The following is a 23,195-nucleotide window of genomic DNA, read 5'->3' as shown; positions in this document are numbered from 1 at the left end:
ACATTTGCACTGTTATCAGTATTTGCACTATTTTATATTATTTTTGACAATCTTTAAAGTCATTATTCAACACATTGTTATTGTTAAATAAATATCGTCAAATAATCGAGATCTCAGTGAAAATAATCGTGATTATCATTTTTGCCATAATCGAGCAGCCCTAGTTAGCTCTGTTCTTAATGGACAATTAAGTTGTCATCACAGGCTTGGAACCACTCATAGAATTCCTAAGCATGTGTGGACACCAAAATCCCCTTTCCAAAGTTCAGGATGGGGGATTTTCTTAACGCTCTGCAATCCTAAACTGCTGTAAAGCTACATGCGAAGCTTTAAAAGCAATACTGGCCCATTCCCAATCCCCTCCTCCCTACACCCCATGTGAGAAGAGAGCAAATTAACTCAAGCACTCTGAAGAGTCAGATAACAGTGCCCATCATCTCCACCATCTCTGAGACCTGTAGAAACAGACTCAGGCACATAAAAGGCCTGTGTCCTTCAGCATTTGTCGAAGCCCAGTGTCAGAGTGAGGTGGTGACAATGTGGGGCCTGGCTATGCCATAAAGCTGATAGGCAATACGCCAGTCCAAGGAGCAGCACACAGATAACCCACTGATAACACCCTCGTGGGAAACATTAACAAATGTGCCAGAGTAGCCATGTGAGGAGGAAAGTAAAACAGTAAAGAGGCGAAACACAGTGGAGCTAAATAATAAAAGCTTTTGGTGGGTCTTGGTATAAAAAAAACAAAATAAAAACCTTCACCTGGATGCAAACATAGCTGTTGCACTGAAACAGCAGGAACGCTTTTCCCCAGTTGCAGAAGCCAGAGGGATAATTACAAAATCATGTACCACTAATTTTGCAAGGGGCAAAAAAACAATCTCTGCAAGCAATTAGTTAACACATGAAAGCATTTTGCATGACTTGAGAAAGGGCGCAAAACAGAAATATGCCTCGTGACAGCAGACGCGCATTCATGCGTTTCTGCTGACATTTACTTCCCATTAGTGGAGGAAGAGATGCCGTGGATCAGCTAAAGGATTTAAATCCATCATGAGCCCAACACAACAACATCAAACCTGCATCTGCTGCACGTGTTAAAATATGCGCCGTTTGTCTACTGTACAGCCCAAATACAAATATGGCCGCAGTGTTTCATCGATTTTCACAATACTCTTTACTGACACGTTCAGTTAAGGAGAAGAATGTGAAGCAAAACCTTTTTAAATGCAATAAATAACAAATGAGGGTTGGGTTAGGCTGCTGGGGGAAAAACGCCAATGTTTATAGAAGGGAGGTATTTGTCTTCTAAGCTTCCAGCAGCTTACTATGAACAACAAAATGAAAACCACATGTCTCAGTGGGATACACTGATGGGGTGTCTCTCTCCTGACACAGGAGTTTCTATGAATGCGAGCGGGGGACGGCCATGCTGCTGCCTATTCGACCCCCTAAACAAATAAAATGTCTGATAGAGACCAGGCCTCTGCCGGCACCCCCGCCTTTGTCCGGGCCCCAGGGCACAAAGCCAGCTGCGATCAGGAGGCAGCGCTGCTGATCAAACACCGAGACAATCGCAGCAGAGCGCAGCTACTACATTCAGACTGTTGATGGGCAGAAAGGTTTAAAAGCCGATTCAGAGTCGATGGCTTATAGAACATGCAAATGCATGCGTGAGCGCTTGCAATGCAGAAAACGACGAAAATATGCGCGTGAACGAAACAAAGGTTTTCTCATGGGTGTGATTCATTATGTGAGAGAGGTGAACACTCAAGAAGTCAGCTTAAAGCAGCAGAGCGTGAACATCGCGCTAGAACATTTCTCCTGAAACACTGAGATAAATTAGGGATTACAACCAGCCTGCTCTCACAATCATTAGTGATGGAATTCCACCAAAAAACTCCAGGTGGGAAAATTCAGAGATCAGCAGTTTCATCCGCTCAGTCTGAGGTGGATGAGTGTAACATGCTCAGTGGGAGTAATGACAAAGAGGAAGAAGAATTTCAGTCTGACTTGCGTTTCTGTGCGATAAGAAAATATTTCCTCATTCATCTGAGAACAATTCCCACCGTACCGGCTTCAATGCAGAGATGCTGTTTTTGCTCAACTTAAAGCTGCTTGGATAAATCAGCCTCACATAAACAACATGTATGTTAACCCTTTAAGACCTACCATAGAACCATAGAAATTTAAGAGGCTTATCCCTCAAAACTGTAAATACAAAAAAGTTGCACAAAATAGTTTCCCACCACAGGAAATTTATTTTGAGTGTCTTCATAGTTTTATTTTTGAAATACACCAATTTTTATATACTGCAGGAAAAACGAAAATAAATATTATACTGAAAATTTGCAAAAAAGCAGCATATGCATCAAAATAAACTATTTCCAGCAGTGCAATATGAGTCCTAAGCATCCCAGAAACCACACAGAAAGTCATAAAGTCAAAGATAACTTTTAAAAACACCAGTATAGGCTCATGAGGCCCTGATGGTAAAAAACTACATTTCCGAGAAAATGACGTCACTTCCGGTTTCGGGCAGGTCATGGAGGACATGCAAAAGTTCGCGCTGACGTCTATTCCAACGTAGGAAGTGTTATGAACAGCTGATCAAATCAGCAAAGCGTGTTTCTGGAATATTATGTTTTTGTTGCTGCAAGTGCTTTTTATGCAGTTTTTGCAAAGCTATATGTGGAAGGAAACTGTGACCGAGGACAAGCTGATGGCATAAGATGTAAGTACAACTCCTCCGGTTTCATATGCAACAAAAATTATTGCGCTAGCTCACGTGGTTGCAGAGCTACCGGGATTTAAAAATAGTTACGCAAAACGGAGCGTGCTGCTCTGACTGGCTTTAAAGGGTTAAGTAAAGACCTACTGAGACTTAAAGACTCCTACGGCGCACTGCCAAACCATTAAAAGGATTAAGGTGTCGGTCCAGACTGCAGACGGTGCAGAAACGGCTAAAAAACAACAAGAATTCAAACAGAAATGACTTCAAATGAATTCCTGGATTCCTCCCTTGTTCATCCAAGGAGGAGTGCAGCATGTTTTAAAACTTTAAATCTGACCACAGTCTCCTCAGAAAGCTGATATACCAGCGATGTAAAAGACCACAATTTCAGCTGACATTTTAATTGCATCAAATTTGTCCTCTGCTACGTTAGATTAAAGTATCGAGTTATTTTCAGTGTAGCGCAGAGAAACGTATGGCTGTTTCTGGAGGCTGTCGTTGGGTACGCTCATGCCATTTCCTCCAGGTTCTCGTCTAAAATTAGGTCTCCTGCCTGAAGGACATTACACGATGGTGGTCCTCTGGACACTGAACAAGTACACAGTTTCAAATGTGTTGCATATCCAGCCCAGACTGGGCTGTTAACAGGCAACGGGGCCGACTGCAGTGTAATCTATTCAAAGCATATTTGATTGGTGTTGAAAGTTGCCCGAGGGCTCCGGCGAAAAAGGCAGATGAAAAAAAGTAGTTTGTAATAACTGCTAAAACATCGATTCCTTTTCAAATGCAGTTTTAACTTCCCTTCTGACTAAACCCTCTCATCCTGTCCAAAGCAGCCCTGACCAGGCAGAATGAGGTCTTTGTGAAAGTAACAACACAGACAGTCCCTTCCTGTCCTCTGTGTGGGGGAAACTGCGCTGCAGGACATCCAGATAAGGCTGCTGTTAAAAGATAAGACAGATAATCCTCCTTCTTTTCTCAGTTTCTGCTCAGCGCAGGAAATAAACACAGACCTGATACTTCAATGCTGTAGCCTCTTCTTCAGTGTGAGGTTTTGAAGGCAGGTGTAGTCGAGGCACCTGAGTGGTGGGCCCTGCAGGAAGCTGCAGGCAAACACTGTCAGTTGTTACAGCTTAACCACGACTGCTGGGCTTATTCATGCCCAGAGCTCACACTCTCAGCCTCGACGTGAGGAGAGAGCTCAAAACGACCGCTCCTGTTGACATCGTTCAGTGACAGGACACAACTGGGAATGTTAAAAATAACTCGCAGCACTAGTTCAGCGATCCAGTACAAAAGAGGAAAGCCTACAAATGTTGTTATGACATAGCACGAAGACATTTACTCTCCGTGTTGAGTTCTTTACGCAAGCGTGAGATAACCCCGTCAAACTCAAAGAAAAGCAGAGAGTCTGGACGGTCGAGATAAACCCAGCTCAGATTTGAGCACATCTAATATTCCAGGAGGAACGCTACGAGCTGCAGTTATGTAATTTGGCAGCTAATTAGAAATAAAATAAATAGAAACTTCACATTTTCTATCGATATTTGTTGAGCCCACATCAAACTGGACTTCACAGCATGAAGCAGAGACTGCACACACCTCTCTTATCTCTGCAGAATTACAATGAAAAAGCAACAAATAAATTAACATACGTTCTTTGTAACAAATGCTGTATTTCTGCTTCTAATTTACTGTAATATTCTCCACACAGAGGGGTTTAAAAGGAGAAGACAACGGACTCAAAGCTGGAATCCTCGGGAATTCACTTCATTTTGATTTGGGAACATTTTCCTTTATAACTGTAAGAACTTTTTGGGTATTTTTTTAAACAAAGAAGGAACATTTCCTGTCATTTGTCCAAAACAAAGCAACTCAGTGGTATAATCTAAAATGAGAGGAATGGGTTAGCATCTTTTACCCCGGGGAGATTTTTGCAAGAATGTTTTATATTCTTCATGAGCGAGTCTTGTCTGTCTCAATCTGTTTATTTTGTGCAGAAGTAGATGTTCCTTTTATCTGAGCTGGAAGCAGAAAGCCTGGGCTAACACTGAAAGCTGATAACAACCACTCATCATCTCTGGCTGGAGTTTAGCTTCTGATAAGCCAGCTAAGATAAGTCGAACGCTCCACAGTGCACCCCTCAGATGTTTCTTTACAGTGTTATTTTTAATAAACAAGTCATTAATCACGCCAAATCACGTGCCGACAGCCCGCAGGTCGCTGTGGTTGTTTCTTAACTTTCCATCACCCACTTTAAAAACATGACCGGAATTTTGTTGCACATTCCTGATTTCCATTTGCAGCGATTGCTAACCAAGTGCAGTGTGTCCCACACATATACTCAGGTATATTTTCCACCATATCTTGATTTTGATTTACTAGTTGTCTTATTTTAAAAGGTCAGTTGTTGATAAGAAACTAAGGAGTACAGCATCTCAAAGTTTATGTTTTGATTTCCAAGTTGTAACTGTTTCCATGTCTCTGACTCGTGTGGAAAAAAATGCTACAAATAACCTTCCACCTGCAGAAGATTTGTCAAGGTCAGCTCAGTGTGTAGTGAGTGCAGCAGAGCGTTTCCGCCTGAAACCTGCCTCAGAAGCAAACTCCCCGATGGCTCCTAATGACATCTAAAGAGGTCTGAACCCTGAGCAGACTGCACTTGCAGCCAAACACTGCTTATAAGGGCGTCTCGAATAGGCTTACAGCTACAGTAGATTATGTCAGCGAAAGACAACCTACACAATTGTTTACCTGGCTTGGTGTGGAAAAGTTTAAACTAGCAAACTGTAGAAGTTTTCTGGCACAAGCAAAGCTCTACAGTTCAGACACATCCATCCGGGAGGCCCAGCTGGGCAGCGATGGATAAGGAAACTAGGGGTGCGGGAAAAAATGGATACTGTGTAGCATGGTGATATTTTGTTTGCTAATAATGTATGGATACAGGGACAGCAGAAATGGATATTTTGTTACAAAAAGGTTTTTGTGCTCTGACTTCAGAGCATGTTGATCCTTTTTCTGAGCAAGAATCCTGACATTCCTTCACTGTCCAAATGTGTTTAACTTGTTTTTGGCAGCAATAAACATGACAGTTTACCTATTTTAATTTAAGACATGTTTTATTTTAATTAAGTTTAAAACTTTTTATTTAATGTAAAATTATATTTTGTTTTAATTTACTTTCAAATTCTTCAGTTGCTGAAGGGGCTGCATAGTTTTCATAAACTGCATAGTTCAGAATAGCTATAATTGTACCAGATGATTGATTCAGTTAAGTTGGACTAGACTGTAATACAAACCGTTCAGTTTGTCAACAATCAAACTGAAATGAGAGAAAGACTGAGTGTGAGACTTTGATATTAGAGAAAATGAATATTGATAAAGTTTACCTTTATGTACAGAATCTGAATATCGCAAAATATTTTTAAAAATTGCAATAATATCGTATCGTGCGTTAAGTATTGTGATAATATCGTATCGTGGGATGTATGGTGATTCCCACCTCTAAAGGAAACACACCTAACACAAGTATGAGTTCTCCTTGCTGGATCGATGTCCGACAGCTTCAGAGGAACCAACGTGGGCTGAACACCACAGGACTGCTGTCTAAAGGCTGTATTAGTTGACAAAATGTTAGGTGACATTGAAGGCAGACAGAGGATCTTTTTATGTGTTCACAGGTCATTAATCTACAGGTCTAGCTGCTGAGTTGTGTTACAGCTTTAGCTGTCATTTATAAATCTCGTCTCAAATGAAATAAACGTAGAGGTGATGCTCCCCTGCCACCGTGTGTGACTGGAGATTTGGTGATGGGTCTTTTCTTCCACTCATAGCCAGCCAGCTACGCACCTCTGCATGTGCCTATGAATTATACATGGGCTCCATTAAGACACTTAACAGCTGGTTTCTCAGGAACTTACCAGCAACAACTGCAGCCGGGCTGCCCCTTTGTGCCTGCTTATTAAAACAGCAGCACTTAATTAAGGTCGTGCAGTAATGCGAGTTCTGACCATCATAAACCAGCCAGTCACAGAGCCAATGTCAGTTCGGTCTCATCTCTCAGAGGGCAGCTGGGCAAGCTGTCGATTTCCTGGCACGGCGGTAAAATGCAACACGGGAATTAAATGTCTGCTGTGGCTCGCTGACCTTGCTGTGGTTCGGACTTTTAGCCTTTTCTATTCCAACTGTAACAGATGTCCTGGTCATCATACCTGCACATCCAAGAGCCAGAAGTAATGACTTGAGGAAGAAGAGGCAGACAGTTTTAATGATTACTGGGAGAGAGAGGAGATGGCAGACAGCCACGCTCGTTCTGGACACCTGGTTATAAAACCATAGCAAGCAAATGAATGTCATTTAAATGCGATGGAGACCTGTTGAATTCATAAAACAATCACAACTTCCCCGCCGTAACAGAAACACACCAGTTGAAACCAGCCCTCTTTTCCTTTATATAACACAAAACCCCTCGAGATAAAGAAAAGGTCAATCACACCTACACGGGAACGACTGATCATTATCTGATCCTTATCCAACGATGAACTTGATTAGTCTGATCTAATATTAATTATCTCTTCAACCCAAACATTACATCCATCCATCTTCTTCTGCTTATCCAGGGCTGGGTCACGGGGGCAGCAGCCTGAGCAGAGAAGCCCAGACCTCCCTCTCCCCAGCCACCTCTTCCAGCTTGTCCGGGGAACACCGAGGCGTTCCCAGACCAGCCGAGAGATATAATCTCTGCTGGGTCTGAAGGGGTGACGTTCATTTGATGCCATAAAACGTGTCCTGATATTTAAAGCTACATTTATTACTCGGCCTCTTTAGAGATTCTGACATTTTTCATCACAGTCTTTGGCGTCGGTTTAGCACCAGCTCGATAATGAGGCGACGAACGTCACAACAAATTGGATTTATTTCCTGGATCTAATTCTGTGCCTCTTTGTATCAATTCTCCTTTAACGCTCGTAACAAGATTGAGACTTTGTCATAAAATTTCACCACACGACTGCTTCAATATTATTCACGAATGTCAAATACGAGCCATCGTACTGTAAAAACTGCTTCGATCAGGATAACACGCACAAATCAATTTTTTCCACGGACTGGAGTTATTAGCATAAGTATATAATTTGACAAGATGATTAAATGCCAGACAAAGACACACTTGAAAAGCAGCACCACAGGGAGCGAATGAAGAAAGAGGCTCTCTCCAGACACCGCTTATTTGCCTTTTTCCCCGTACCTGCAGCTGGCAATGCGTGATGTTTTTCAATGAGACGAGGTGCTAAAAATGGCTCCTTCAACAGCTGCTTCACCCCCACCTCTCAGAAATCACCCCACCTTCTGCTTATGGAGCTTTTTTCCTGAGCCATAATATTTTTCAAGATTAGACACACAATTAACTCTAATGTTCTTAGAGGAGAAGAGGGGGAGGGCAACGCTGCTGGAGGACAAAATATAATCATCGCCCCACAACTCAGCTCTGTGTAAGACAATGCCTGCACATTAGCTGATAATAATGTGACATACACAAAACAATGCACAATGTTAATCTCGGAAACGATACATCTACTGTAAACCACAGCTGAGGAGGAAAATGTATCGCCTCAGTAAATTTCCACGTCTGCTTTACAAGATAAGGACTTTTTTAATATATAGTAGTACGCCACAATAGGCCTGCTTTTTTACCGCTGCACAACAGAATCTGTCAGAGGTTCAAGCACACGTAGAGTCGAGCTGACATCTACCTAGCAAGCAAGCTGCACACCACTACCTGCAGCACCCTGGGGGTCTGTCTGCCACACCGTGTACCCTCAATGAGACGTCTAGCTCAAAGTGTTATGCAAAAACAAAAAGGATATGAACCTGTAATGTGGGGAGAAAAATGGGACTAGTGCTTTCGTCGTGGATGGTCTCTACAGGCAAATCCATCCTTTTGGAACAATAAAGCAAAAGATGCATGAAATTCAATAGAAAATTAGAAACAACTTAAAAACCTTTAAGGGTGGAAAACTCTTTATTTAACAGCAGGTAACTCTTCAGGCTTGATTTATTAGTTATTTGTATTTAAATGCTACGCTAGTTATTATTAGAGGTGGGAATCACCATACATCCCACGATACGATATTATTGCAATTTTTTAAAATATTTGCGATATTCAGATTCTGTACATAAAGGTAAACTTTATCAATATTCATTTATCTAATATCAAAGTCTCACACTCAGTCTTTCTCTCATTTCAGTTTGATTGTTGACAAACTGAACGGTTTGTATTACAGTCTAGTCCAACTTAACTGAATCAACCATCTGGTACAATTATAGCTATTCTGAACTATGCAGTTTATGAAAACTATGCAGCCCCTTCAGCAACTGAAGAATTTGAAAATAAATTAAAACAAAATATAATTTTACATTAAATAAAAAAGTTTTAAACTTAATTAAAATAAAACATGTCTTAAATTAAAATAAGTAAACTGTCATGTTTATTGCTGCCAAAAACAAGTTAAACACATTTGGACAGTGAAGGAATGTCAGGATTCTTGCTCAGAAAAAGGATCAACATGCTCTGAAGTCAGAGCACAAAAACCTTTTTGTAACAAAGTATCGATTTCTGCTGTCCCTGTATCCATACATTATTAGAAACAAAATATCACCATGCTACACAGTATCCATTTTTCCCCCACCTCTAGTTATTATATAAACAAATATATTTGTTTATATAATATGCCCCCCCCCCCTTTCCCTAGAAATGATTATACAGAAATCCTTCAAGTCTCCTTCACTGCTGCTGCGCTGTAGCGTCTTTGCTTCGGTGCAATTTATCTACAGAAAAACTGTATTCTGGACGTGTTCGTTTGAGATACGAGGCACATGAAAATCCTTATTATCGTCTCGGCGAACATCTTTTTTGTCACAGAGCCCATTATTCCTCATTAGGAGCACCGAGGCCTTGTTTGCACCACAAAGCTGGGCATTGAGCAGCAAAGTCATAAATGTGCTTTAAGGGTTATCCCCCTCACGGTGCGACGCGGCGATGATGACTGATGGACTCGGAGCGGAGAGTATCGGCACTACTGTGACCTTGTTTTAACTAACAGGTTACACGGACAGCAAGAGGCTGTGTGCTGACAACAGGTAGACACAAAGGGCAGACAATGATATTTCAAACGGTGCAACGAGCCAAAAGACTTTCTAAAGACTCCAGGGATCATGACAGGACGTGGGAATTTAACTACTCGGGAAATGCACTTAGGCCACATGAATGAAGATATCATTTTACTCCAAAGAAGTTTTAATGAACAGAAACATATACACAGTGTAAAAGTGAAACCACTGCCCTGCTGATTTAATTTTGGCCCAATTTTCATTTATATTTTTCTTCTAAGAGATGCACTTGCACTAAAAGATTAAAGTTTTTCAGAATCAGCATACTTTATTAATCCCTAAGGACATTATGTGGGTTACAGTTGCTCCAGTACAGTAACAGACTAGACCAGGGGTCCCCAATCCTGCAGGTTTTAGACGTGTCCTTGATCCAACACAGCTGATTTAAACAGCTAAATGACCTCAACATGCCTTGAAGTTCTCCAGAGGCCTGGTAATGAACTAATCATGTGATTCAGGTGTGTTGACCCAGGGTGAGATGTGAAACCTGCAGGACACTGACCCTCACGGACCCCTGGACTAGACTATTCAATACAATATGTTACAGATTTAATAATAAGTCATAATAAATATCAAAGATTGACAGAGGTGATTGTAAATAAATATCAAGAATGTCGACAGCAACATTACTGAGTAGAAACGAGCGTGTGCAAAAAGGCTGTAACTATTCCAGGGAGGGGGCCACGGGCAGGAATGACTTCCTGTGTCGTTCAGTGGTGCATTATGGGTAATCTCAGTCTCTCACTAAGCGTGCTCCTGTGATTGGCCAGCATGTCAGCATTGCCTTTATCTTGGACATTTTACTTTGCTGCATTGCTATAGTTAGTGCCAATGATTCATAGTTCCAGCTAACTTGCTGTAAAAATGAGAGCATCCCACATAAGGCAAAGAAACTGCACTAAAACATTTGCTAATGTTACAAGTCTGGGACAAACATCAGCATCCACATGCTCATCTCGTCTCATGGAGCTAATCAGCGCTGACATTTGAAGTATTCAGGTTTAGCCAAGCTTGGATCATTCGATTACTCACCCTCTCTCCTATCATCCTTAGCCTTCAAACCCCTAAACTTTATTTATAACAGTTTATTCTAAGAGCTTACAGGGTACGCAACGTTACAATTTACTGAGCAAAAATATTAAACATTCACCCTCAGCTTTTCAAATGAATTAGCTGAACAACAGTCTAGCAGATCAATTATTGGACAATGAATAATGCAGCTGATGATGCCATGTCAACACTGACACGCCAAAGTGTTATAGACGCTGGACAGAGGCTACACAAGATGACGATGATCCGTCAGTGTAATACTGACTTTATGACCAAGGGTTCAAGATAAGCCTTGCCAATATATCTTCCTACAAGAATGCGCTGGCAGCAGCCCCAGAATGCAGCTTCACTCTCAACCCTGTGAAAAAGCAATGAGCTCTGAATACAAAGTGCTCTCACACCCATTAACAGGACTCTCAAACAGGCACCGCTATTAATCATTTTCATTTATCCTCTAGCCGGCAATAATTTGTTCATTTAATAATTCAGATACGAAATGGAAGCTAGAAGAGAGGTAATGTGGCGAGGTAAAGGTGGGCTCAGTATTTCACACTTCTACGTAGGTGAGCAGGAGCCTGCACAGGGCTGGCGTGCTAAAATATTAACGTGCGGGCTGTGAATATTCATGCACGGCCATCCCCATCGGGAGATTGTGGAGGACGCACCGGTGTCCCTGGAGTGTAATCCGATTCTACGTGCCCCTGCTTCATTTCCAAGGACAAGGGGCTTTGGGTGGGGAAGGCGCTCGGCCGAATAGAAAACGGTGACTGCAACACGTTTCAGCCAATGGGAGGCAGGGAGTGGCGTTAGACTGATGGGTCACGACGAGGTTGACCTCCAGTCATGACTGTCTGTGTGAGCTGATAATGGATCAGGTTGTGCTGCCATCGTCATAGCTTTACGTAAAAGTGACAACAGATATTATCCTAATAACAGTGAATGTTTCAAGACCTTTAGATGAATCTGAAATAGAAGTTTCGATCTGCTATAAAAGAGGATCCATATACAGAAGAGGGAGGCTGGATTTAGAGACACACACACACAAACACTCCCTGTGTCTGTTTTCAAAAGGTAACCAAGCAACCAGGCTCTTGTCACGGCCTTTGGTTATCAGGTAACTCCCTTCTGTGCCCGCTCACATTTTTACAAGGTTGCTTTGTGCTTTATTTTGTTTTATGGCAGTGGCCTCACTCTTAACCCAAACAAGAGTAAAGCCACTTTTGTCTGGGTCAAGCAAGGAGTGGAGGGGGTTGAGAGAGTACCAGGGAAGCCTTCTAATACCTTTCCTGGGAGAATGACTCCCATGCGAGACATGCAGAGTGTAGACTGCATAATCAACAGGTTATGTAACCAAAGCAAATAAATGACACACATGTCAGAGAGAGCTAAGGACACTGTTTTCACCTATGACAAAAACTGTTTCCCTGATGAGCTAAGAAACAAGCTATTTTCTTCTCTGCAGCATTGACGCTAATGACTTATTTCCAACTGCAACCAGCCAATCAGTGAGCCAATCTCCCTGAGCGCCATCGTTTATTTTTATTTATTTTCTAAATACTGTTTTCCTTCATTTCCTTCCTTCAGTCATGAGAATTAACCCTTTAAGACCTACCGTAGAGCCAAGTCCGCCAGAGCTTATATTATACTTTTACATGCTGTGGAGCGATTTTTGGGAGCATTTCAAGTTGCTATACATCAATACAACAATTACAGCCTAAATTTTAATAATATGTCTGCATTAAGTGCATAGTAATTACATAAATTGCAAAAAAGTGCAATAAACTACAAAAAAATTGAAAATCGTTTTTGTTTTTTTAACATATATTTCTAGTTAGAGAAATTTAAGAGGCTTATCCCTCAAAACTGTAAATACAAAAAAGTTGCACAAAATAGTTTCCCACCACAGGAAATTTATTTTGAGTGTCTTCATAGTTTTATTTTTGAAATACACCAATTTTTATACACTGCAGGAAAAACGAAAATAAATATTATAATGCAAATTTGCAAAAAAGCAGCATATGCATCAAAATAAACTATTTCCAGCAGTGCAATATGAGTCCTAAGCATCCCAGAAACCAGACAGAAAGTCATAAAGTCAAAGATAACTTTTAAAAACACCAGTATAGGCTCATGAGGCCCTGATGGTAAAAAACTACATTTCTGCAAAATGACGTCACTTCCGGTTTTGGCCAGGTCATGGCGGACATGCGATAGTTCACGCTGATGGATGTAGGAAGTGTTACAAACAGCTGATTGGATCAGCAAAGCGTGTTTCTGGAATATTATGTTTTTGTTGCTGCAAGTGCTTTTTATGCAGTTTTTGCAAAGCTACATGTGGAAGGAAACTGTGACCGAGGACAAGCTGATGGCATAAGATGTAAGTACAACTCCTCCGGTTTCATATGCAAAAAACATTATTGCGCTAGCTCACGTGGTTGCAGTGGTACCGGGATTTAAAAATAGTTACGCAAAACAGAGCGTGCTGCTCCGACCGGCTTTAAAGGGTTAGGGGAGTATTAAACTGTAGTTTATGCACCAAGACTGAGTATGTGCTAGCGCACCTGTCTAAAGTACAGTACACAGCATCAGCTCCTGTTCAATCCTGACTTCATGACGCAGATAATTTATTCTAAATAAATAATGAAGGTATCGCTGTTCTGCTGTATGTCCAAACGTGTCCAACTCACACGGCTTATGGATAGAGCATGCTGTTACCTGGTGCTGCAGGAACAGGATAAACACACACGACCCCGAGAAACAGCTGGCAGCCACAAACTAAACTCCAGGACACTGATAACATCATTCCTCCTCAGACTTATTCGTCTGATCTGTCACAGAGATGTAAATGGAAAACCTCACACACATGAAAGGCTTATGGTGATTTTAGGGATGTGATTTGAGCTCCACTGGGTGCTAACGGCATGCAAACTGTGTCTTCAGCATGAAACCTCCGAGCTTAGCGTTTCAAATATAATTGTTATCTTATCCTGTGATTTACCCATGAGTATTTCTCATTTGTACTTAATTCTTACAAACACTTTGCATTAAATCATTTTAAGATCTCATGGCTGAAGCACAGTAGGACATGTGCTTATATTATACATAGTAGCAAACCCATGCGTACTTTAATATGTACAAATTCGTCTCGGAGGAGATGGGGAAGATACAAACATTCATTCATTCCAATCATTACACCAACAGACAGAAACAGGCCCAGACAACACTAAGAGCCTGATTAATGGTGATTTCTGCATAAATCCAAAATACAAACACACTTCAGAAAAACGTCTGGCGTGCCGTCTGCCAAACAAACCAATGCTGCTTACTTTGTAGTGCACACTGCAAAAAATATTTATGGAACACATTCAATTTAAGCTTGTGCGTGTCAGGAATTAGAGACACACACACTGTTGTTGTTTTGTCACTTTTGAATATGGCAATATATCAACATAATAACTGGAATTTTAACTATTTCCAGTTAAATTGTTTTAATGTGGTTTATTCTGAAAACAAACCAGTGGGTGATACCAGAGACATGGTAACATGCATCTCTGTCACTTTATGCAGAAACATCTAAAGCACTTGCCAACACCAACTACAAAAGCCAACCTTGTACATCTTAATTAAAATCACTTCCCATGCTCGTCACCGACATCGCCTAGGTTTGGTGGACAAAGTTGCGATCAGAATGTAAAATGTGCATCTTCAGTTCGGTGGTATGCTCTCAGCATTGCACACGAGCTCAGCATAATTCTGTGCTCTGTGATTGCCAAGAAATTTCTGGACAACCTGCACAGACGCTTCCCTCGCTGCCGATTGGCTTCAGTTTCGTTTTGAACTCGTTGTCAAGCACCAGTTTGGGGACTTTACAAGCAACAAAAACACCTTAAATTAGGCTTCAGTTTTCTCGGAACCAAACATTAATCGATTGCTCTCATTTTGAAACAGAAAAACAAGTCCAAAACATTTGTGTTACAGCTGACTGACGGTGCTGACAGAAACGTTGACAGCATGAAAAGAGTAGCCCGAGAGTAGATATCGACACCAACAACGGTAGGTGCGCAAAACTCTGGGCAACACCTGCAGACTACCAATGCAGCATGACGGAGGCCTTAAAAGCATGATTAACAGGCTTGCTGTCAGGCCACAGGTCACATCTAAAGTGAATCTAACATCGTGCTGTAACTAATAAACTGCCTCTCTAGTCGAAGCATCCTGCTTGTAAACAAAAAGCACAAGCCATCACCACAAATCAGAGTATTTGGTTATGCTAGCAGTAGAGCAGGGCGACATGGCCAAAAATATTTATCACGATATACATTTGAAAATTTGCGATAACGATATAACTGACGATATAATTGATGCGAGACAAAATACAACTCCACAACTTTACAAGCACAAAAAAAACCATCCATTTATTTTCACTTAAACAAGCAGCTGTTTTTTATGTGCATTAAAGCTAAATAAAAATTTAACAGTGCAAATGTAAATTCCTTGCTGAAAGTTTAACCAAAAGGCATTTCCAGTAGAAATGGGCTGACATATCCTGAGCATAACCATGTATAATATCCACTAAAGTTAAAAAGAGCTGCTTTGCAACATTAAACTGCTTTGTGCCAAATAAAAAGACCATAAGGTGCACCGGACTATAAGGCACATTAAGCAATGCAGTCAGATAAATCAAACTTTATTCAACTCATTCTTCTTGCTTCCTCCACTTCTGTACCATTGATTCATTAATGCTGTATTCTATCACAGCTGCTCTATTCCCATGTTGTTGCAGTATATTAATGACTAAACTCATATTGTGGATGGATTATCTCAGTTGTTCTCCTGACTGAAGTTTGGTCCGTTTACAGCATCCTGCCATGTGATTGCATTTGTCTCTAACCATCAGGAACCCTCACGTTAACTTTTATCGAGAGGAAAAAAGTTAGCGTTCATCCTCCAGCTTCACAGTGTTTATGCTAACATAGCTGTGTCGCTAGCGATCACGTAGCACATCATTATATAGCAGTTAGCCCAACTTCAGTAACCCTACAAACGTCACTGCTGTTTATTTTTCTGTCTTTATTTATGTTGGAAGTGATAGCAGAGCTGTGCGTTTGAATTCTTTCAGAAATCTCTCAGTCAGAACATGCTATATCATGCTTAGGTAACAAACGAAACTAGCGAGCTAACTTCCGCTAGCTTCCTGCTAACTTCTAACTCCGTTAAATGTAATAAATTCTGTTTTCATGGATGCCTGGATGTTAAACTTCATAGTTACACCTGGTAGAGCAGCAACGCTGATCGTTTTATTAAAGATGAAATGGATTTAGACTGTTTTTAACTCTCAGTGATGCTGCAGTGTTCGTTTGACTTTGAGACTTTGAGACCCAGATTACTCCCAGATTTACGAGCACCTTAGTCCGACAAATACAGCAATAACGGCCGCTTGCATGTTGTACAAAAAAAGTGCTTTGTTGTGTATCTGATGGACAAACACCAAACCAGTTCCACATCACTGAAGCTGCACCATTTTTACAAACCAATTCTGTTTCATCCGTTTCACTCAACGATCAGCTTTCTCCCTTCTCATTCTCCGTTGCCGCCATGCTTTTTCGGCCATGTGCGTATGAAAACAAAGCCACTGGGCATGCGCGTTTTACCCATATTCTATCACGATATTTTATTTTCTTATCGTTGCCTAACATTGTACCGGTATTACCGTAAACGGTATAATATGGCCCAGCCCTAGCTAGCAGTCCAGCAGGATTAGTGCATTCGCTGTCCGCTTGCAGTCCAGGTGATGGAGCGTTTCCCTGCAGAGAGCGCTGCTGTCAGATGGAGGCAGTGTAGAAAGTATGTGGTCTAAGTGGTCTGTGGTTACTCTTGCTTGTACTGTTGTCGGTCTGTCAGTCAGCCACAGAGAACAGCGAAGTTAAAACAAAAAGCTGAAAGTGAAAGCGACTATTAAAAACAATGAAAACTGTCCACTGCAGCCACTGTCTGTGCTCTCCATGTTGTATTTTAATGATCTTCGGTTTTTATTTTTCCCCCACGGCTCCCAGCGAATACTCCCTTTTCGTATTCTGGCCCACTTCTCAACCAATCAGCATTTGGCAGATGCATACATCACACGCTTCCAGCGAATCCTTGGAGGACTCCGTGTGAGCACATCCCATCCAAACGGAAACATGCAAGCACACGGACAATTTGCAGGACCATAAAAATTACACTTCAGTTAGCAAGCAGCTAAATTAAAGTTAAAACCGAAAGCACTAGAATAGCGAATCAAAGAAAACAAAGGAGGGTAACAGACGTAACAACAGCAGAACAGACAAACTGACATTATGACGCCATCACTTTTATTGCCATTGACTTTTTGTTTGTTTTTTTAAATTTTGCTTTATAAGGCAGAAAACATGAATTAATATGAACTCTTACATCCAACTATCACATGTACCAGATTCAGTTTCATTGGCAGACCCTGAGATGTTGACCAAGAAACAATGACATAATCATGTTTGGGAGTATAAACGCTGACAACACTATAAACAAATATTACAGCACAGCTACTATCCCAGGTTATGACAGCATATATATTCAACCATTTAGGTAATAAGCACCAGCCTGGTTTTAAATGACAGGTTCTCGGCTATGTTAATGCACAACATTAAAATGATTTAAATAGTATTACATTCAAATTTGACACCATAATTTTTACTGGAAATGTGTTTTGCATCCAAATACTGACCGTTTCCTCATTATACAATATATATGTATAATCCTACAATCATCTGAGGCAAGTTCAAAGTGTCATTTTCATTTATTTGATCTCTGATTTTTCTTTCTTTTTTTTTTTTTATCTAGAAAAGATGTATTCTTTTTCATTCAAGAGCACTACCACAACCCTAATATTTATCTGATTTATTTATGATCATATTGTGTATATAGCTCACATATAAACCTTGAAAAATAGAAAAACATGTCCACATTTAATCCCATTATAAAATCTGAGACCAAAGTTTAGATTCCTATTCCCTGATGATAAATGGTACAATTTAAATGACTTAGACTTCCTATTACAAACGCATTACTTTTGTCAACCCTTTATAGCTCACGAAGAGCCACAAATAAATAGGACAGAGAAAATGGAGCAGAAAGCCCCCACTTGTTATTTTTGCCATTAAAGCGAGGTGAGCACATTTATGGTGGATTTCTAAGCCAATCAAAGAATGTTTTGATTCCGCCGGATACTGTTCTTGCCTGATGAAGTGGAACAGCAACCGCATAACGAGACTATGGTGCCATTAAGATGTTAATGAGCCAAACTGGTGTACACAACAATGTGAATGATGAGACAAAAGGCTAAATAGCACACTATGCAAACCTTAATATTACACTGTGACACTCACAGCTTTTATACGGAGAGAGAGACTAGGAAATCCTAAATAAAGGATTGCTTTATTACAATTTAATTCTCTCACTAACAAGCCAACTGGATTGCAATGCCTTGACCAAGACTCTGTGGTTTCCCATCAAAAGATCAGAAATGTTTTCACTAAGTACCACAGCATATTGAACTCAAGTTTCACATTATTGTTTAGAGTAGGTGGAGCCACTTGTTAGTTTCAGTGTAAATTCCAGCACACTAAACAGCTACACCCACACCATGAGCCTAAATAACAGGGAAACTCGTTCTAATGCAGATATGAGATGAATTCTCATGAATTCTCATTGGTTTCGTTTTGATGGTAACAACTAGTAAGCCAAATAACATCACAAAATGTTTTAGAAATGAAATCATGCACAGCCGGATACATTATTTCAAATGCACAAAGCCTTAAGAGGAAACAGCCCAAGCTGGTTAAAATGTAACAAGGTGAAGGAAAACTGGAGTCCACTGTTAAACCATTGACAGTTTAAAACAACCGGTCTACTCAGAGGTTTCACACACACTGTCAACAGAACACAAACCCTCTCAGGTGAGGGTCACTAGGACTAAACTGCCAACAAAGCAGAGTCCTGGCAGTGAGGCGCTAAAACGATAAATAAATGATACCGACGTGAAGGAAGCCGTCACAGCAGCAAACATGCGCTGAAGTTGGCGTGATACCGGATTTGGGGCTGGGGGAGGGCAGATGGCAGACGGGGGGGGGCAGCACTTTGAAGTCCTGCAGCCACAGGTTTAAAAGCGGATCAAGCTATTGTGTAGCCACGCGACGATAAACCAAAAGAAATGGACACACGGAGGGAAATACACCGATTTTTGGCCCCGGGGAAATGTCCTTTTTTTCATATAAAATAACCCCCCCCGCTCGTTAACGTCAGCATTTAAAATCCCAGTTCAGCACATTTTTTAAAAAGCATTCAGCTCAGATACAAAACAGCCACTGGGTAAGGCTGATTAAAAGAGTGAACTAAACCAGCGGTCTCCAACCTTTTTTGCGCCACGGACCGGTTTATGACCGACAATATTTTCATGGACCGGCCTTTAAGGTGTCGCGGATAAATGCAACAAAATAAAACTAGTACCGGTACCAAAAAAATAAAATTTATTCATAACACACGTGAAAAGACCCAGGAAAACCGAGTAAACGATAAAAACGATAACAAAATAACGCTGAAAACCGATAAAAACCCTGAAAACTATACATTTCACACCTGAGCCTCAACTCTCGCGTCCCGGAACCAAACGACTCACGGACCGGTACCGGTCCGAGGCCCGGGGGTTGGGGACCGCTGAACTAAACCACTGTCCCTTACTGGTCACTGAGATGAGATATGACCACAAATGATTGAAATGCTGTTCGTCGACCGACCTGTGTGTCTACGCAGAAATCAGACATGTTTTTCACAGTTACTTCAGTTTGACTACAACTTAACTGTTTCCCTTTAAATCTGCTTTCGCGGTTCGTTTGTTCTGCTTGTAACACAACTAAACTGACCTTGGGTCACAGGTAGCGCTGTTGGGAAGTGCTTTGTGTTTAACCGCTAAAGTTACAGCTTCGTTATCAAGTCGAACTACTGAAAAACACGACTTTTAAAAAATTATGCGCCTTTCAACTCGTCGAAAAACACGAGTTTCGGTGTCCACGTCAACGGCTAGCGTTGTTGCACACGTCTGACCGCTCCGAGCTCGTTTCACAGAAATATTCATTAGAGTCAAAGTAGCTCAGCTTCAGCTCAGTCGACAAACTTACCTGCGAAGAGGCTCAACAGTGAGACACACAACCGCGCCGCCGAAAGCTCCATTCCTGCTCAACTATTCCGCCGCTCGTTCAGAGAAACTTGGTGAAGAACTTGTGCTGAATTTGAAGTGAGACTCGGCAGCTCAGCCCCGACACAGCATCCAAACTCCACACCGCCTCCTCCTTGTCCTCCACTCTGTGCAGGTGCACAGCGAAGCGCGCCGCACTGCGTCACGTGACCGCCGCTTGGCTTATCCATCCCACGTCCAGCGACGCCCCCTGCCGGTGTCCATGCTGCGGTTCGCTCAACCTGCCCGCGTCTTCTTATCCGCTGGATCTTTGAAGAATGATTTACGGTACAACACTGTGTGTGTCCCAGCCAGAGGCCCTCATGGACCTTTCCTTCAATGGTTCTCTAAAGATTCCGCTTCAGTCAGTCAGGGAACTTTTCTTCACGGAAGTTTATTTTGTGAAACCACAAGAGGATGTGCTGGAAGAGAACTGACCGTAGCTGCCTCCACCAGTGTGTGAATGCGAGAGTGAATGAATAGTGGCATTGTAAAAGCGCTTTGGGTGCCTTGAAAAGCGCTATATAAATCCAATCCATTATTATTATTATATAAAATATTGGATACAGAGTCCAACAATTGACAATCGTACAACAGTACTTAAAAAGCTAAGGAAGAGTTAACTCTATTTAGTTAAAAATAAAATAAAAATAAATAAATCACAAGACTACTTAAGTAACAGTACAAGAAATTTAGCCTCAAGACAAACTCAAGTAAGGATGATGGCAGTGAATTCTTGATTGTATTGTTCATCTGAAAATTATTTTAATTACTTATATTGAGCTGGGCGGTTTTATGTAGAATATAATCTGTAATAATCTGCAAAATAAGGAAGCAACTAAAGCTGTTAATAAATGATCGGGAAATGTAGTAGAGCAGAAGTACGATGACACATTTTGTACTGTGAAACATGCCGTCCAGCTGGAATGGGTGTGATTATATTTATATAGCATCAGGTCAACTGTTGCCTCAAGGTGCTTTATATTGTAACCAACAATCAGACGATCATGATGAGCAAGCACTTGGTGAAAGTGGGGAGGAAAAACTCCCTTTGAACAGGGGCAGCTATCTGCTGTGACCAATTTGGGATGAAAGGGAAGAGAAGAAGGAGAGAAAAGACACACTATAAGAGACAACCAGACAACCAATTGGAAAACTGAACAAAAAAATCTCAGTGACTCAAACTTGAGCAAAAGCCTCACACGTGTGAGGAATACACAAACTGGGAAATATATTTGTGACCACAGTTAAAAAATAAGTTAAACACAGCAAACGTGTAGCAAATTGACTGAATAAGTAAAGAAAAAGCAAATATGTTAATAAGATCCAAACTAATCTGAAATCAAAAGAAATACCACATGTCATGAACCGCTGTCATTTCTTTACATTATATTGTGAAGGCACTGCAGCGGCTTTGAAACAAGTGCACAAATAAATAGAAAATACAGTATTTAAGCCAACAAGAGAGTTTCTAAAAAGCTTGAAAGTCAGTCAACCTTTATTATTCAACGCAGACTTAACTCTCTCAGACAAGCTTTCCTGTAACTTCTTTAAGTAGAGTTCAGAAATAGTTCTGCAGGCTTTGATCTCTACTGTGTTTTACAGATTTCTGTAGAGACTCACTGCTGTACTTCTCTCCTGACCTTCAAACATATTAAACACAGTTTAAACTAACATTTCACGTGTGGATTAATCACCTCATAACATCGTTGCCACTGATTTTTAGTCCAGGTCTTGTGTGATTTTGCATATCTCACATGGCTGGTAGATACAATTTTAAATTGTTTGTTAACCTTCCTCTGAAAAGGCACAACGACTGGACTGAAAATAAGCGAAAAAGTAGCCAATGTCCAAAGTAAACTTTGAAAGACCTCCAGGGAATCTGGAACAGTATTGCTTTAAAAAAAGACACAGTACTGTATCATTTCAATTAAAAATAATGTTGTGTATAACATGAAACAGTGGGGCAGTGGTTAGCACTGTCACCTCACAGGAAGCATGTTCCTGCTTCCTGTTCTCCTTGTGCCTGCGCTGGTTGTGTCTGGATACTCCAGCTTCCTCACACAGTTCAAATCATGCACATTAGGTTAACTTGTAGTTTGGCCATGACTGTGAATGGTGATCTTTCTGTGTTAGCCCTGTGACAGACTGGGAACCTGATAGGACAGAGGTGCACAACAAGTAGTGTGTGTTAAGAGTTGCTGTTTGTTTAGTGACCTCCTCCCCACCACAGCTTCACATGTTTCCAGGTGGCAGAAATAAACAGCTGAAATACACGTAGGGTTTTTTGTTTTTTATATTTAGAATTATTGCTAAATTATTCAGGTCTTCTTTGTCAGAAGTTATTAGGTATTTGTTCTTAAACACAGCATCGTTTTCTTTGGGCTTTACGTTGAGTTTTACTAAGTTTTCAGAAGACTCCTTCTTCTTCCCATTAAGGTCTTCTCTGTAATAATGATAACTGGTGCAGGGCGAGGGCTAAAAGGAGCCCTGTTGTATTGTGGCAGCCCTGGAGTCCTACAGGTTGGGCTTCTGAGCTCCGATGTTCTACATATTCTTACAGAAAGCAGATTTTCTTTGCAAGCTCCTTTGACTACGATGACCTGGATGACTGAGAACCTTCACAGACATCCTTTGTTTTACTGTTCCCTCTCCAATCCAATTTTATTCATAAAGCACTTTAAATACCAGCACAGGACCAAAGTGCTGTACAGAAAATAAGTTAAAAGCAATAGAATAACTCAAAACAGCAAAAATAAATAAATAAAACACGAAATACATAAAAATTAAAACAGCCCTATATTAAAAAAAAAACCCCAAAACAACCCAAAACAAGATAGAACAGCATAGAATCAACTAAAATAAACCCTCTGCCTCAGTTCTGTCATTGTCACGTCATCCATGTGGTTTTGTGTCTCCTCGCTCTGTTCCTTTATCTTTTTTGCACTGAACTATCAGCATTAAAAGCTTATTTTGAGTTTCACATCTTCTAAAATTAAG

General features: G+C 40.9%; 1 protein-coding gene and 1 long non-coding RNA gene across 2 annotated transcripts in view; one reads left to right on the top strand and one right to left on the bottom strand.

The window, feature by feature from the left end:
- cxadr (CXADR Ig-like cell adhesion molecule) overlaps positions 1 to 20,347 on the bottom strand; it is a 59,312-nt gene extending 38,965 nt beyond the window's left edge. The window contains exon 1 of the mRNA XM_085174028.1: positions 20,140 to 20,347. Coding sequence (XP_085030154.1) covers positions 20,140 to 20,191 — 52 coding nt within the window. The 5' untranslated portion in view covers positions 20,192 to 20,347. The remainder of the gene's footprint in view (positions 1 to 20,139) is intronic.
- Positions 1 to 23,195, top strand: part of LOC146509425 (uncharacterized) — a 94,034-nt gene that overhangs the window by 35,099 nt on the left and 35,740 nt on the right. The gene's annotated exons all lie outside the window — the stretch shown is intronic.

The sequence above is a fragment of the Neolamprologus multifasciatus genome, chromosome 10, assembly GCF_963576455.1.
Source record: "Neolamprologus multifasciatus chromosome 10, fNeoMul1.2, whole genome shotgun sequence".
Classification (NCBI taxonomy): Eukaryota; Metazoa; Chordata; class Actinopteri; order Cichliformes; family Cichlidae; genus Neolamprologus; species Neolamprologus multifasciatus.
Note: the sequence above shows the minus strand (reverse complement) of the source record. Positions and strands in the feature narration are given on the sequence as shown.